The sequence below is a fragment of the Citrus clementina genome, unplaced genomic scaffold (assembly GCF_000493195.1).
Source record: "Citrus clementina cultivar Clemenules unplaced genomic scaffold, Citrus_clementina_v1.0 scaffold_5, whole genome shotgun sequence".
In the NCBI taxonomy this organism is placed as follows: domain Eukaryota; kingdom Viridiplantae; phylum Streptophyta; class Magnoliopsida; order Sapindales; family Rutaceae; genus Citrus; species Citrus x clementina.
Genome location: NW_006262201.1, coordinates 24,474,247 through 24,491,108, shown reverse-complemented (window position 1 = coordinate 24,491,108; position 16,862 = coordinate 24,474,247). Strand labels below are relative to the sequence as shown.

The window sequence follows — 16,862 nt, the reverse complement described above, 5'->3', positions numbered from 1 at the left end:
TTTTTTTTATATTTATATAATCACATACTAAATTAATGCCAAAAAATGTTTTAACGGTAATTTGATATATATGTTGCAGGGTATCTTGGCTTTTAGCTTGAACGCCATTTGTACACCCTGTATATGTAGCAATATTTAGTACTCTTTAGCAAGTATTTTTAATTATCGATAGCTGCTTATTTATACACAAATCAATGTATCTAAATAGGTAATTAACAGTTTTTTTCTTTTTCTTCTATAAGGAACATATAATATTTAAGTTTATCATCATTTTCCACAATTGCAAATTTTTAATTTCAGCTTACTTGATGGACTGCTATTCTGGGCGTGATGCTTGTCTTTCTATGGGCAAATAAAAAGGGCAAAAAGAAGACAAGACAAGAACAAGAGCAAGTAGTTGAAGATATAGAACTAGGTGGAGATACATTTGCATTAGCAGGAGAAGCTATTGGAGAGATTATTTTTGTTATTGTTAAAAAAATCACAAGAAATTGAATGCATGTACAACTGCAAGGTTTTTGAATTTTCTATTGTAACGTAATTACCAATGAGAGTTTTTCATTTTTTTTCCTCCAAATAATTACTACCAGAGACTTACACATGTCATCCAAATTTGTTCATTTGTTATTTTTCTATTTTCATATTATTTGATATGGTGAAAGCTATTTAGAAATAACAACGTACTAAGCAAGGAACGGTTGCAAAGTTAGTAAATTTGTTCATATGCTTGTGTATGTATGGAATATCATTAGTTGTTCTATTAAGTCTTGCTTTTGAAAATTTTGTTCCTTTCTAGTGTAAACTGAGCTGATTGTGCGTGATAAGTTTTTTTTCTTTTTTTGGTTATATCCGCTCTAGTGAAATATAGAGTTGTGAAATGAAACACAATGAGAGTTAACTGTACTTATGATGAGACAATAAGGACATTACCTAGGTCTACTACAACTTGATAGGTGGTGTTTAGAATTTAGCTAAATATAAATGTGCTTGACAGTCATTATATTGGAGGCACATGCCTATAGTAGAGGTACGCTGAGTAATATTTATATGTTCATGGATTCTGTAGGCTTGTGTCTGGTAGAATTTTGGACTAGAGTAAATCTTAGATAATTTCCTGACTATTTGTGATATGAAGTTTTGGGTAACATCTTCTGTGCAGGTTGACGGGGCTCTGAACCATAAGCGTAAGTCATGGCATGACCACACTGGGGCTAAAATGGGTGGGGGTTAGCCTCCCGTTCAGTGTATAAAAGCATAAACACCTATGGGTTTTCATAACGTGCTTCTAAGTGTTAAAACAGTAAGGAATATCATAATTTTTTTTACTATTTAAGGGACTTGTATAGCTGTGTAGATGATTTGTAATGTAATTGGCCTGTATTTAATTTAGTATTGAACTGTATTCGGACAATGTAAAGTAAAGTGCATTCTTTGCATGAAATGATCAAAGACTCTATCAATATGTCCTGAAGTGAGCTCTGTAAAATTATAGTTTCATGTTGGCTAAACTATAAAAATGAACTTAAATATACCCTGAAACAGAGTACTGATTGTGTGCTTTCCAAAATGGCATGTAGATTTAAGACAGAGATTCAGGTTCGCATGCCAAGTTGTTACAATGTTGCATTAGGACGTGTAATGAAAATCGAAGGTGTTAGTTGCTCAAATTTTGAGTGCAGGTTCCCAGATAGTTTTCTTGATTTTAAATGTAGTCAAGGCGCAATTGGAATATTGATGACATTTATTCAAGTCATTTTTAGCTCAACGTCGCGGCTAGAGAAAGGTCCATGGTGCTTATAAGGTGAATACAAACACCTTATAGTCAAAATGGCAGCGTCATAGCATTCATAATGGATTAATAGAGACACAAGGGTACATGACCACTTAACATCTAATACCATCAACTAGAAGCGTTTTGAACTAATTTGAAGCTGTCACGTGATCAAGCATGTGATTACTTAAGTGAAGCCAAATATCGTTATAACGGCCTCTTGGATACATGTCAAGCATCTGTGCATTCTGGGTTATTGAAGGTGTTATAAAGCTAGTTTACAAGCTACTTTTTCATAGGAGTTTTCTAGATCATTCTAGAGAGTTATAGATGGAAAATCGAGAGAGAAAGAATAATCTTGTTCTCTGTAGTCTCAATAATATAATTCTATAATTTAATCCTTAATTCATCAATGAAAGCTTGCCTGATGGATTCACCGGTAGATGTAGGTCTTGCAAAAGACTAAACCATGTATCTCTGTGTGTTCATTGTGTTTTGACTTGCTTTCTGCTCGTGGTTCATTCTTGATTCATTTACGAGTCTTTGTTATAATATTTTCGTGTTATTGGGTTGATTTGATTTGCTTAATTGTGTGTGCAACTTGAATTGATCTTGTAAAGATTCTTGGGCAGAGTTTGTTCTTATTTTCATAACTGATCAGACTCTACAATCCTTTTGATTTTCAAGCCACTTAAGTTTTCAGAATGCTTCAACCAAGTTGATTCCTTAGGGTTCAACATCAGTTTTTTTTAGGTGGTTACAAACTTGTGATGATGATGATGATGATGATGATCATGCTCACAATAGTGTTACATTGTTAAATATGTTACATTGTTACCCTTATTTTTCTTTTTCTTTTTACAATAATGCCCTTACAATAAGTAATTTATCTATAAAAACATTAATTAGCAAATTAAAGAATAATTATTTATTAGTAAAATAATTAATAAATATTCGTGTGAAAGAACTAGCATTTTTTGTACTTGTCCAACAATCTTACTAATAATTAGTTATAAATAAATTAATATTAGCCAACTTAAAGTAATGTTTGATATTTTTACAATAATTTTACTAATAACTATTTTATCAAATTAATCTTAAAAGCAAAATAATAATATAAAAGTTGTGCAAATTTTTATATTACTTTTAAGATTTATTTGATAAATTGTCTTATTCTTTTTTTATTGCAATGAACTTAAAATATGTGTTGCGACTTTACAGTTAGGTTGCATTTGGAAGGCATGATGAGATCAAATTAGATTAGATTAGATTAGATTAGATTAGATTAGACTAACTCTATATACGCACACACAGAGTACTAACTTTTGATCATTATAATGCTGGACAAGATTGTTCAATTTAATTTAATGAAACTGAAATATCTAATTGTTGAATTTAACATTTATATTCAAAATTATTGTAGATAATGTAAATAGTTTTTATGTTTAAATTATTAAATTAAAATTTTTATATTTCATCTTATATTAAATTCGTGTAAAAAGAAAATATGGAATTAAAAATTGATATTATTAGCAAATTTGAATTAAAATAAAATATTTAATCCAACATAAACCAATGTGAACATCCTATAAATTTTAAGAGAAAAAACAGTAGAACAAACAAAATTTTCATTTTAAATGATTGCCAAGTAATTAATTACTTAGTATTTATGAAATGTGCACCCATGCGATCTATCAAAATTAGGGATATCAAAAAAATCCGACCTAATTTTTTACCCAACTGACATGGCCCAAAATTTTCAGACTTTGACCTGAGTTAAGGGTCCAAAGTTAAGCTCGGTCTTAACATTCAAAACCTAATCAAATTTGGATCAAAGTTTGGGCCTTATTAGACCTAAACACTTAAATATTATTAGACACATGTACACATTTAAGCGATTTTACATTGTAAAATACAAAAAAAAAAATAAATAAATAACACAAAGAAGCCGTCAAAGCTGTTGCTGCAACTCAAAGCTATCACTGAGCACAGCCGCTGGAGGCATGAACTCATGCCACGACAGCTGTGCCACCACCAGCCAACCAACCATAGAAACCTACCAACCAACCGGTCAGTCGTCCCGTGTCACCGCCTCAGCAACCACGCACGACAGAGGTTGCCATCACTGGCACCACTTCATTTAGGTATAAATGTGTAATGTTTGCACTTCATTTGTACCTGCAAAAGGTACTAACTTTGAATTAAATTTTAGTCGCATCGCATTATTGATATATAGGTTTGCTAACGAAGGTTATGTGATCAGAGATGACTTATGTTGATACTTGTATTGGGTTCAATTATCTGTAATAGCATGTCTTATTTAGTTGTATGAACGAATTAGAAGTAAAACTTTAGCTTTGTAGTGTTTATGCAGCACACTATGTGCTTTTTTTGTATTTAACTAGAGCAATTTGTGTCAATTGTTGCCCTTAACATCGATTGACATTTTTTTTTCTCATTGCATTTGGTTTGATGCTTCCGATCTCTCTTTTTCTTATTCTAACTTGAGGCCTTCTGAATGAGTAGATTTTCCTTGGACAAAAAAGAGGAATTTTTTATGAACAACTTAAGTTTAGATAAAGTTGATTAGGCATTTGATCTTATTACGGGTTAATGTATTTTGTATCTATCGGTGTTTTCTTGTACCCAACTATTGTGAGTTTTATTTGAATTAGACATGATTTTTATTTATATTTAGTTATTTATATAATTTCATATTGAGATGTTGAGTAATTTTTATATTTGTTCTACTTTAAACAAGTTTTAAAGATTTTAAGTTTTAATATATTAATGAAGGTAAATTTAGAATATTTAAATATTAAATATTTTTAAAAAAAATATTTGGTCAAGCTCGGGCGACTCTGACTCGGTTCGAACGCAACACGAAAGTGAAACAATCAGGCTATTTATTGAGTTTGGGTCCTTTATTTACGTTATCAGGTTGGGCTTGCGCTTGGCCAAACCTGATCCGGCCCATGGTCATTCCTAGCCAAAATTCAATAAAATTATTTAGATATATCATCAACACTTCAAAAAGGAAAGAAAATGCCCGATTAACCCCCAAAAAAGAGAAACGCCTAATATTCCAAACGACCACCCACGAGGGCAACAGATCCCTAATTAGTAATTTTCTAACTTCACTCTCTGATGAGAGTTGTATACGTTGAATTTATCAACTCTTTACCTATTTGGTACTGTTTTTAGGGGCTTGTTTTCATGCAAATATATATTTTTTTAATACAAATTTGGCGGACTAAATTCAAAAACTAAATTATAAGAATTTAGTACAAATAATTCATATTTTTCTTCATAAATTATAACAATGAGAATGTGTTTTTCTGTAAATCCGAAACCAAATTACAGAACAAACTTGATTCAACCACAATTCACAACTCTCTCTTTATCCCAGATCTGAATTCACAGCAGCCCCCCCCTCCCCCCCACCCCCCTTTCTCTCTGTGTGGATACTCTTCTTCTTCAATCACAATTTACCGTCGCAGCTCTCTCTCTCTCTGACAGTTCTTCAAGCAAAACTGGCTGCTGCTGCTGCTGCTATTGTGTCTCGGCTCCGTCTCAACGGTTGGTGGTGGTGGTCCTGCTGCGTCTCTGCTCTGCTTCGGCTGGTGGTGGATCGACTGCTGCTGCTCAAGTGCAAGAGGAATCCATGGCAAATGCAGCCAAGATTGATGAGTTTAAAACCAAAGAATTCGATGAGAAGATGAAGAGCAAGTACGGGCAGTATGTCAAAACTGATTTTGAAGGCTGAGCTGAACTACTTGGTGTTGCTATATATTGGTACTTCAATTTTTTATTTTTAATTATTACTTTATATGTAGTTTTTGTTGTGTTTGGTCACTGCAGTGATGGCCAATTCATGTGCATGTGGTAGTTTTAACGTACTTTAAAAAACCGTGGGGTAAATAAATACTAAAATATTAAAATTCACAAAACTTTGAAACACTGAATAAGTCTAGCAAACGAAACCACTACCAGAGCTGTCTCACCAGCTCGGCTGCTGTCACTACCGCCTAGTCTTGGCTTCGTCACCGATCACCAGGCTATCAACTTTTAGGGTTTTACTTAACACTAGAGGATTTTGCTGAAAAGGGTAGGTCAAAGCTTTTTCTTTTTCCCCTTCATTTTCCTGGTAAACAAACAGGGGTTTTGTTGCATCTTGACAACCTGTGATAAGAATTTGCTATTTGTTAAAAAATTCTGTTAGGTGGGTTAAGCTTTTATAGTAAATGTTTAAGAAAGGTGCTACATTTACACTTAAATGAGACTTGCAAGTTGGTTTTGCAAAGATTTATGAGATTTTGGATGTAATCGATATGTATATGTTTTGAGTAATTTAATGAGAAATTGCTATTGTAGCTGCCGTATTTTCCTTGCTCAGTATTTGCGATGTAGAACACTTTGGATGAAATGAATTGTGGTATGTGCTATAAATGTAGAACTTTGCGTATATTTATCTGGCCTTCAAGTAAGTTGATACACCGCAGCTTTTAATCCTGCATAAGAGGAGCACATTCATTTTGGGGTGATAACAGTATAAAATAAATTTTGACAGCTAGCAGTGATATGCAGGCATGATCAAAGGTAGCCTTCAATCATATGTCACTTTACCTGTATAAGGACGGAATTGGGTTATTACCTTGTTTTCCTTTCAAGTTTTACTACACATAATATGATGTAATGCGATTTAGTACATCATTAACTTAGAAAAAGATGCCTTCCATCTTCATTATGCTTAAAGTTCTATCTCTCTATTTCTTGCTTGCTCTTGATCTCTCTCTAATCTAATTATTTACGTAAATTGAATGTATTTCTTTTGAAAATCAATTGGAATCTCTCTCTCAACTAATTATTTGGATAAATTGTATGTGTTTGTTTTCAAATATCAATTGGAACTGATGCTTTAGTGGCTTTGAAATATGTTACTACAGGAGGAGCAAGGGAGACAGATGAGAAACCCCCTCGAATTTGTCATAAAACTTTTTATACACCTCTGCTTTTTTGTTTCATTAGCATTCGCCTCTATTGTTTGGAAACCTCTCTCTGTCCACTTCCCTGACCTTCCTGCCATTTCCGCCTTTTCCGGTAAATTTTTTTAGTTCACCTCTTTGTTTGTTTCTTGAGAAAATGTAGCATGATTTACTTTTCTTTTCTTTTCTTTTAGTTGCTGATGTTAATGGATCGAGCATATGTGGAGCTCTCCATGAAGCAGATCCACTGAATGGTTGTTCCCCATTAAGCAACGCTGTTGTTGCCTCTAATGAAACTAACAAAACTAACTTCGTTTTAATGATTAGAGGGCAGTGTAATTTCAGCTATAAAATTCAAAACGCTCAAGCCGCAGGATATGATGCAGCAATAGTTTATGCCCTCAGAAAAAAATCTCCATTAATTTACAGTAAGTTGAAAAAAAAAAAGAATCCTTTTTAGTAAGAAATCAATTTTAGATAATTATTATAATTTTATTTTTTTTTTGGTGTTTGGTTAGTGACATATCCTGAGGGTGCAAATGTGCCTGCATTTTATGTTACATTGGAAACTGGTGCTTATTTAAAGGAGCATGCTAGGGGCGAAGCTGGGGAATGCTGCATTTTTCCACTGTCTTATGCTTGGAACAAGCATGTTGAGAAAATAATTGTTTGGGGCATGTTGTTACTTTTTGTTATTTCGATCCCATTATTATTCTGGTTTGCGCGTAAGCTTTATCCCATTGACAGTCCCCGGAGGCATAGGCCAGAACAGACTCGGCAGCTACCTAGAAGTACAGTGAATGCACTACCTTCCTTTGTGTTCAGCTCTGTGACTTCAGTTCGCTGTCATGGCAGAGAAACATTGTGTTCCATTTGCCTCGAGGACTATCGAGAGGGGGAAAATCTCAGGGTTCTTCCCTGCAGACATGGTAAGTTTTAGCTTGTCATGCTCTTAAGTAATTAGCAATTTAAACTGATTGGAAATTAATTATCTGCTGATTCATTTTTTTTCTTTTTAATCAAATGCTACTTTGCAGAGTTCCATTCAAGCTGTGTTGACTCATGGCTGATTAGGTGGGGAACGTTCTGTCCTGTGTGCAGGCATGAAATTAGAAGATCAACCAGTAACGAGGGTAATGAGCAGGTGCATGTTAGCGGATAGTTAGTTCATCCTTTACTAAAAACGTTTTGGCTAACTACTTCTCAAGAACCAGAATTGTATGTAATTGACTTCGATACTTTACCTACTTGTAATTTGTCACGTATCTATTAAACTTAGAAATTTAAATTGGAAGTTATGTCTACAATCTTTTTGGACATTATTATTAAAATATCTCTTGAAAACTCGTCCTTCTCCAGTCCACTGTTGAAACTATGATGATATCATGCAAGGCCAAACAACCATAACATGACCAGGGAACAATAAAACCTTAAAAATAAACTAATATGTTTCTTCTTTGTCACCCTCTGGCCTCTCTACCCCATGTTTCTGATGCTTGCCAATCCAGCTTTCTGCGGAGTTGTTGGGAAGTGATCAGACCTGGAAGACTAAGGTATTAATTTCCCACCTCTCTTTGATGTTTGTAGGGAAACATCTGTAGGCTAAGGTATGAATGTTGTTTGCATTACAGTGCTTGGTTCTGTATGGATTTGGAGTGGCTTGCATCCATGGATTATTGGAAATTGGTTTGATGGCTGGAATTAGCATATAATTTTATGGCCTCATTTCTATTAATTTCTGACCTCGTTGTTCTTTGCGGGGAAACAACTGCAGGCTCAGCGACGGGTGTTGTATTGCCTTACAATATTTGTTTCTGTATGGGTTTGTAGTGGTGGCTTGCATCAATGCGGTGAAAATGAAGCCAACATGATCATAAAAGCCTTTCCAATAATGATTCAAAGATATGAAGCGCAGCAAGTCTATAACCCCAGTTGTCAAAACTTCCTAGTTATAACTTTGAATACAATTACAGGACAAGTGATACTTCATTTGCACCATGTTGTTCCCCTTACTTTCTGTCATTTTGACATTATGTTTCTGCGACTGAACCTTTCTTCTTCAATTCTTCTGAATTGGTTTCTGGTTGTTCTTAATGATCTTCATAGCCTAATGTTTCAGTGGAATTGTAGTTTTGAAGATATTGATAAAAAACACTGCTGTTTAACAATGGCTATCTAGATATTGTAAAGTGTTGTGCAATATTTTCTTTGCATTTTGTTTTCGAGCTGCAGTGTCTCATAGTTCTACTTAATTTGGCCAGTTTTTCCCTCTAATTACGAGGATTTGATTGCATGTTATGACAGAATGTCAAATGGGATTTTCCCTCTTGACTTGCACAGAGATGGAGCTGTTTAATATTTACATCAAATCGTATGCTCCATACAAAATTTATAGTACTAATGCAAAGTGTGGTAATCCGAAAAAGTGAAACAAAATTACTCTTATGACACTCATATTACAAAGGTTTTCTATGCCTTTTCGTAATTATTTATTAGACAAGAGTAACATTTTTATTGGATCATTACTTATTTGGGGCATGTGATCGGGTGATAGAAGTCTGCTCCGAAAAATATTAGATTATGAGAATCAATTGCTTTGACATTATTACCCCTGATATTATATGTTAATTACAAATTTAGTATTCAGTAAATTACAAATCTACCCTTACTATAAAAGACAGGTTGCTTTCAAGCTTCTTTACGTTGCATCAATCATTCAATCTCCAAGGTAATAAAAACAGAGCTAATTATCACTGTAAATAGTTAAATACGAAAGGTAATCCTGACTTGTATCATTGTAAATAGTTAAATACGGAAGGTCATCCAATTAAAGATAACATTAATGGAAGAATGATCAAGTTTTTCAATAAAAATAAGTAGGTGTGGGTGGAGAGTAGTTGTGAAGACCTCATAGTCTTCAGTAAATTTTCTAACAAATAATACTAAAACTGTAATATATATATATATATATATATATATATATATAGGGCCATCCAATTAGAGATGACATTAATGGAAGAATGATCAAGTTTTTCAATAAGAACAAGTAGGAGTGGGCTAAGAGTAGCTGTCAAGATCTCATGGTCTTCAGCAAATTTTCTATCAAATAATGTTAAAACTGTAATATACATATATAGGGTCTTCCAATTAGAGATGACATTAATGGAAGAATGATCAAGTTTTTCAATAAAAACAAGTAGATGTGGGCTAAGAGTAGCCGTCAAGATCTCATAGTTTTCAAAAAAAATTCTATCAAATAATACTAAAATTGTAATATACATATATTAGGCCATCTAATTAGAGATGACATTAATAGAAGAATGATCAAATCTTTCAATAAAAACATGTAGATACGAGTTAAGAGTAGCTGTCAAGATCTAGCAGTCATTTCCTAACAAATTATGCTGCAATTATATATATATATATAATATCCGTATTCCTCAATACGTTAGTATAAGTTGTTCAAGTGGTCTCCAATAGATTTCGAAGCAGATGAGGTTCTTTAAACCCAGCTATAGATGTTCACCTCAACTCATAAGGATGGGCCCAGCTAGCCATGAATATAAATTTGCCTAAAGTTTAAAATACAATAAAATAAAATAAAGTTTGGGTGTCTAAATTTTGAAGCCCATTGAGAAAAGGCCGTCAAAATATTACCCCACCAATAACATGATAACTGGTAATCTTATCTCGTTATGCTTCCCACTTCCCAGTCTTTCGTCCTCTCTCTCTCTCGCGCTCTGTTTGTTAATGGCGTTTCTGCCCAGTAGAGAAATTTGAGTGTTTTGGGTTCAGTCGAGGATTTTGTGAGCTATCTCTCATAAAGCACCAAGTAAATGGCTGCTATAGCATGGCCATATAAGCTCTCTCCAAAGGTAACCCCCCCTCTCTCTCTATTATTTTGCATATCCAAATTGCCTACGGTTTTTATTATGTGATGTGAGTTATGTATCTCCTCCCTGAAGATTGAGTTTATCCACTTTTTGAAATTTGTTTATGTCTTTAGAAATTGCCAGGTGTTGCAGATTGATTGTAGTCATGAGCAATCAAACTTTGTTAAAAAGCTTATCACACATACCCATTTATCATTTCATCATTTATTATGCGAATTTATCATATGTTACTTCAAAATAGTTGGGGTGACATTGTTATGTGGTGTTGCAGGTTGATTGTAGTCATGAATATTCAAAATCAGTTAAGAAGCTCACCATAACCCCACATTATTTATCATTTTCATCTTCATCCACAGAACAAAACATCAAATTCCCAGTTTCCAAAACAAATCACTTATCAAACACAACAGCAAACTCACCATTGTATGCCACATTGAATGGTCCAAGAGGCTTTGGACCTCCCCCAAAGAAAACCAAAAAGGCCAAGAAGCCAAAGACTGGCAATGATAGTGATGACGACGAAGATGAAGAAGGAGACGAAGCAGAGGCAGGGGTGATACCAGAGATAGTGACCAACAGAATGATAAGTAGAATTGGCTTCACAGTGGGGATTCCATTGCTCGTAGGGCTTTTGTTCTTCCCATTTTTTTATTACCTCAAGGTTGTTTTAAAGATTGATGTGCCATCATGGTTACCAGTCATTGTGTCATTCATCTTCTTTGGGGCAGCTCTTTTGGGTGTGAATTATGGGATTGTTTCATCAAGTTGGGATCCTTTGAGAGAAGGCTCACTCTTGGGTTGGAATGAGGCTCAGAGGAATTGGCCTGTTTTTTGGCAATCTCTTTGGAGTGGTGGCGGGTCTCGCAAGAAATAAAAATATTGAACTAAATTTTTGTATGTAACTTCACTTATTTTTCACATTTTCTTTGAGAGTGGTAATGTTTGTGGTACTTGAATAATGAATAGAATCTCTGTATGTATCCACCAAATGCATAGTTGATTAGGCAAGTTCTTGTTTGGAGTTCCTTTGTTCACCTAGAGTTGATTGTTTTTAGCACATAATATGACTTATTTTCAGTCATTTGTGTGTTTTATGCATTTAACACTAGAAAAAATGATGTACAGCGTAGCTCAACAAAATTATGTTAAAAACTTTGATTTAATTTGAATGCTTAATGGAGTATTTAAATCTGAACTCTCAGAGCTACTCTTATACAATTAATATGTATTGCTGAGTCGAAGCAATAATGAAAATATTGTTAGTGGAACATCTTTTGTTATCTCTAACAGAATAGTTCACTAACAAATTTTTATCACTTAGTCCCCTTACCTGACGCTGCACTAGGCTTGAACCATAAAATATCCATATAATCAATTTTATTTACTAGTTTTCTTTTCCTTAGATTCAAACTCCTTTGAATTAAAAAAAAGAAAAGAAAAAAAGCCATTCTAACACAAATGTTATGCTTAGTTTTAGAGAGTAGAATCTTTTCCTAATCTCAGAGCTCTACTGATAGGGATGGCAATGGGGCAGATATGGATTGGATCTACTCTGCTCCAAATCCAAATTCATAATAAAAATTAAGATCCGTATCTGCTCCAGATCCGTCATGAATCCACATTTTTCGCTCTATATCCAGATCCAAAAAAGAAATAAATATCTATATCTGCTCCAAATCCGGAAAAAAAAATTAAAATCTAAATCTGCTCTAGATTCGTCATGAATTCTAAAATTCAGTAATAAAAAAGTAATAATTTTTTAGATTGAAAATTGAAGGGTAAAATGTATTGATAACAAATAAATTATATAATTTTTCTCAAAAATATAATAAATATTGTAGCTTATACTTTTACACCAAAACAACAAATAAGAAAGATAATAAAATATCATTCCGAAGTAATTGCAAGAGTAAGATCAATCTAATATTCTATTGTCTCCTTCACCATTCTAATATCCACGATACACCTACCCTCATTCCTACAACATTAGATAATGATATATAAATTAAATATGATTTATATTCAGTCCTTTATTATTTTTATTATGACCATATTTGACTAAATATATGAATAACTATATTCCTTAAAAATTATTTGGCCAATATAATAAAATAAATTGTCAAGTTATATTACTTGACTTACAATTTGAATATTGCATGTACATGTTTTGAGGCTGGCTGACCTTTAAATTTATAAAACTAACCTTTAAGTTTTAAGAGTTTAAATGCATGGTAAATACTACTAATATGTTATGAATAAAATTTATTATCATTATAATTTCACAATTGTTAAGAAACTTTTAAAATAAAATAAAATTAAAAGATGAGTGGATATGGATATGGATTTAGATATTAAGATAGATCCATATCTGCTCCAGATCCGTCTTAGATCCGCACATTAATATCCAAATCCGATCCAAATCCATTTTAAACCGATCCAAATCCGATCCGATTGGATTTGGATCACGTGGATCTTGGATCAGATCCAATCCATTGCCATCCCTATCTACTGAGTTTTAAAAAATCTCCAATCTTAGGTCTTTTCTTTTTTTTAGTGATAGTATACGAGTAAGATTTATCGTCTTTCTTTTATTTATTTATTAATATCAATCAGCACTTGAGTTTTTTACTTAGTAAATGATGAGATCAAGAGAGAATCGTAATCCCTTAGTTTAGATACTTAGTTGGAATACTTACTGACGAGCAACCAATTATTTAATGTCATGTATATAACATTAATTAATTTATTATTAATTATTAACCTATCACTATTCAATAGATGATATAAGATACCACATCGGTGAGTATTTCAATTTTCAACTGGCTATTGAAAGTGAGTAAACATAACCTACTCTGTTGGGCCTTTTCTAAACAAAACTAAAAATTTAACATGGACTATCACTTGTCATGGGCCATTGCAGGTTTGCAATGCTTGGAAAAACTGAAAACGAAAGGTAAAAAGGAGAAAAATTGAAGGGTACGGAAAGAAAATCCCTGATACTAACATGTGCAAGTGATGAGGCCGACTTTTTGCTCATGGATAATTTGAAGAATGAATGCAAGATGAATTTATTAGTTGTTGATCAAATCAAAAATCAATTGTCAATCGCTATAAATATTGAGAGACTCAATTATTATCAATCAATCAAATTCTTAAAATTAAATAGTATCAAATCCTTTGTTGCGTTTTGAATCTCAATTTGTAATAGATTGAGCTTGCATATATGATGATGCATAACTATTACATAATCAAAATATGTACGGATGGATTTAAATTAAAAGTTTTATAAAGTTAAAAAAAAAAAAAACAATAGTCCACTTGTTATGGGTTTCTCTTCTTTTAACATGGGGTAAGTAATGTTTTATCTGAAACAAGAAATCAAAAGAACACATATCATCATAAATCAAAGTAATCAAACATTGGAAATAGGGAAAGACTTGGAATTTAGATTTAGATCTAACTTTAGAATAGATCGCTGAATTTGCTTTATAATCACTTTTCAAACTGAATATTATTATATCCTTTCTTCAAAAACCCAACAAATCTTCTAACGTTTACAAAATCTTTCTGCCTATTTTTGAATATCAAATCTCATACGATAATATCATCACCATCACATTCATAACTTTTATGTTTTTCATTCGGTCAAGCTTGTAAAGACAAATGTTCAGGTGGTTCTAAAATGTTATCTTTTTATTTATTTATTCCTTCAAATGGTAACAAAAAGAGACACCCTTCTTACATTACTTATACATGAATTATGATACTCATAATTTCATATTGTGGACAATAATGTTATATTATTTTATTAGTCAATCCCAATTGATAGCTCATTTAAAAAAAAAAATTCAAGTTCGAGGATTCAACAATAGAAATAGTATGTAATATCTTGTGAATGATATTTAGGTTATAAAATGACTAATTAATTGTTATATGTGTTAGTGTCGTACGTCATAACATCTACTACATCAACTGTTACTTTCTAACATTTAGATCATACACTATTGCTCTACCTTTTAATAAAACAAAGATCGCATAGTAAAGAAATGTGAATTAAATAATAAAGTGTAGGAAACACTTTTGAAATGGCTATAGCAAACCAAACGAATGGGGAAAATGGAGGAAGAGGGGGTTTTGGATTTGGACCTTGACTATGCTTTTCTTGCTTAAGAAGATCTTGTAAGAACCCACTTTAGCTAAAGCTTCCAAGTATCGCCACGTGGCAATATCATACGCAGTTACAATTTTTAACCTAAAAGGAAAGACTGTTTGCTGGCAGTCTACAGAGAGAGAGAGAGAGGGATATTGAGTGAGAATTGAGTTTTGTTTAGTTGTCCCTCCATCCCAAGCATGAAGCATTCTTTGCTTAAAGATGGGTTAGCCCCAGCAAGCAAAGAGGAATAAAGCTAATGGACAAAAACAGTGGGGTTAAAGTTTAAAAAAGCATTTGCCAGCCAGCCAGCCAAAGAATACACCAGAGGGCCAAAGGCCACAGCCACAGCAGCTTCCAAAAAATGTAAGCTCAAGCTTGCTGCTGACAACCGACAACAACCAGTGTAACCATGCTCACGTCCATCGCTATCTCGTTTAGTCACCGCTCGCTGCCGGTTCAGTCTGCTCCCAAATGTCTCTTCCCGTACTATTCCATTCCTGCCTAAACATTTTAGGGTAAATATTATGTGGGTACCCGCGCTTGGTAAAATCTCTTAAATAGAGATTTAGGGTTCGAATCTCGCTCACATGAATAAAGAGAAAATTAAATTTTCATTTTACTTAAAAAAATAACATGACAAACATTTTAAATAATTTTTTAAAATATAAAAATTGATTGAATAATTGACCGAAACCCAACATTAAATCGTCACAATTAATTATAATCCATTGAATACTACCGTATACATAGCAGCCACAATTTTTTTTTTTAATATTTCTAAAGGTTAATTTCGGATTACTCCCCTTATAAATTAATTATCTTCAAATTACCTCTTTTACTTTAAAAATCTCAATTTACCTCATTTTTGTTAAGAAGTAAAAAAGAAAAAAAAGTTCCATCAATTCACCCCATTTGTGTTTATCTTATGATAAACACAAAGATAATTGAAATTTTAAAAAATAAAAAGGACACTTTGAAAATAGTTCACGTGAGAATAATCTAAAATTTATCCTACTTCAGGAAAAAAACAAAAAAAAAGGTTTCATTACATTTACGAAATTGTGATAACAGATGCAAAATTTGAGAAGTGTGTAAGAAAAAATTGGAAAAATTGTAACGTATAACTGCTGCAAAATAGTCGGAGTCGGTCGGACCCAGCACACAACAAGAACAAACAAGCTTTTTATGACATGATTGAAGATCTTGTTAATTCCAATCTTGATATGTAACAGTCACCATGCATGCTTTACAAGAATGCAAAAGCTCCGAGCCGTGCAGTTTACTTATGATTTTTTTTATTAATTAATTTTTAAAAAAAGTAAATTAGAATCAAAATTAAATTCGTATTACATATGTCCCCTGTGGTACTACGAACACACTTTGTTTTTTACAGATGAAAGATTCTAAAGCTTACCTTGCCTTGTTTCTTATTTGCTTTGCCTTTTACTTTCAATCCAGGCGGGAGCCAGTTTTTTTTTTTTTTTTATTTGATTCAACATAACGGTAATATATACTAATATTTTCTTATGAGAAGAAACGAATTGTAAAAGGTTTAATTTGGATGTGCAATGCAACAAACCTAGTGGTAGTTATTTAAAAGCCTATACGCTTGCATGTTTACGATCTATTGATTCTGAGGCTGATGATCACTGTGAAACTTTTTTTTTTTTTTTTTTTTTTGGGTTTTTGGGTGCTTTTTTGGAAAAGGTCCGTATTGTCTTGAAATGACATTCCTATAGGTGAATAATGAATGAATTCAAACAAGTACAATTTTGCGCCCATGCAAAATTTTTACAGCTGAAAACGATCTATTTATTGTATCCAAAATCAAAAACCTTCTCGGCTCTGTAATTGGTCTCCAATTTCACCACTTAGCTTGTAGCACAAAACCCGAACAAAATTATTTACGCTAATAGGACTTAACGAAATAATTATGGGAACTTCTTTATTTTTGTAAATTGTCACTTGAATTTGTTTCGAGACACGGAATCTCTCTTTTTTAGATAAAATTTAAGAGTATATCTAATTTTTTTTTAGCATAAAAGACAGCCTACATGTCT

The 16,862-nt window shown here is 32.8% G+C and overlaps 2 protein-coding genes across 4 annotated transcripts; both read left to right on the top strand.

The window, feature by feature from the left end:
* Positions 1 to 5,076: 5,076 nt before the first annotated feature.
* Positions 5,077 to 8,807, top strand: LOC18041762 (receptor homology region, transmembrane domain- and RING domain-containing protein 1). Of its 3 annotated transcripts, XR_002905169.1 has the most exons (6): positions 5,077 to 5,566; positions 6,718 to 6,871; positions 6,951 to 7,184; positions 7,275 to 7,685; positions 7,794 to 8,309; positions 8,531 to 8,807. XR_002905169.1 is itself a non-coding variant. In XM_006432507.2 (5 exons), exons 2-5 carry the CDS (start codon positions 6,736 to 6,738, stop codon positions 7,916 to 7,918), a joined length of 906 nt encoding a protein of 301 aa, XP_006432570.1. In that variant the 5' UTR covers positions 5,077 to 5,566; positions 6,718 to 6,735; the 3' UTR covers positions 7,919 to 8,807. The 3 variants fall into 3 exon arrangements, 2 of the variants coding, with proteins under 2 accessions (XP_006432570.1, XP_024038717.1); XM_006432507.2 differs by having other exon boundaries at positions 7,794 to 8,807; XM_024182949.1 differs by lacking the exon at positions 5,077 to 5,566 and adding an exon at positions 5,700 to 5,879 and having other exon boundaries at positions 7,794 to 8,807.
* Positions 8,808 to 10,457: 1,650 nt separating this feature from the next.
* Positions 10,458 to 11,697, top strand: LOC18040566 (protein PAM68, chloroplastic). Its single transcript, XM_006432506.2, has 2 exons — positions 10,458 to 10,631; positions 10,921 to 11,697. The coding sequence occupies exons 1-2, from the start codon at positions 10,593 to 10,595 to the stop codon at positions 11,521 to 11,523; spliced, it is 642 nt and encodes a 213-aa protein (XP_006432569.1). The 5' UTR covers positions 10,458 to 10,592; the 3' UTR covers positions 11,524 to 11,697.
* Positions 11,698 to 16,862: the final 5,165 nt, after the last annotated feature.

What these genes read in the sequence shown, in the direction of transcription:
- LOC18041762 (XM_006432507.2), top strand. Translation starts at nt 6,736, where the DNA reads ATGAGAAACCCCCTCGAATTTGTCATAAAACTTTTTATACACCTCTGC. An exon ending in TGCCATTTCCGCCTTTTCCG is followed by an intron (nt 6,872 to 6,950) that starts GTAAATTTTTTT and finishes CTTTTCTTTTAG; the next exon opens with TTGCTGATGTTAATGGATCG. An exon ending in GGTTCTTCCCTGCAGACATG is followed by an intron (nt 7,686 to 7,793) that starts GTAAGTTTTAGC and finishes GCTACTTTGCAG; the next exon opens with AGTTCCATTCAAGCTGTGTT.
- LOC18040566 (XM_006432506.2), top strand. Translation starts at nt 10,593, where the DNA reads ATGGCTGCTATAGCATGGCCATATAAGCTCTCTCCAAAG. An exon ending in CATATAAGCTCTCTCCAAAG is followed by an intron (nt 10,632 to 10,920) that starts GTAACCCCCCCT and finishes GTGGTGTTGCAG; the next exon opens with GTTGATTGTAGTCATGAATA.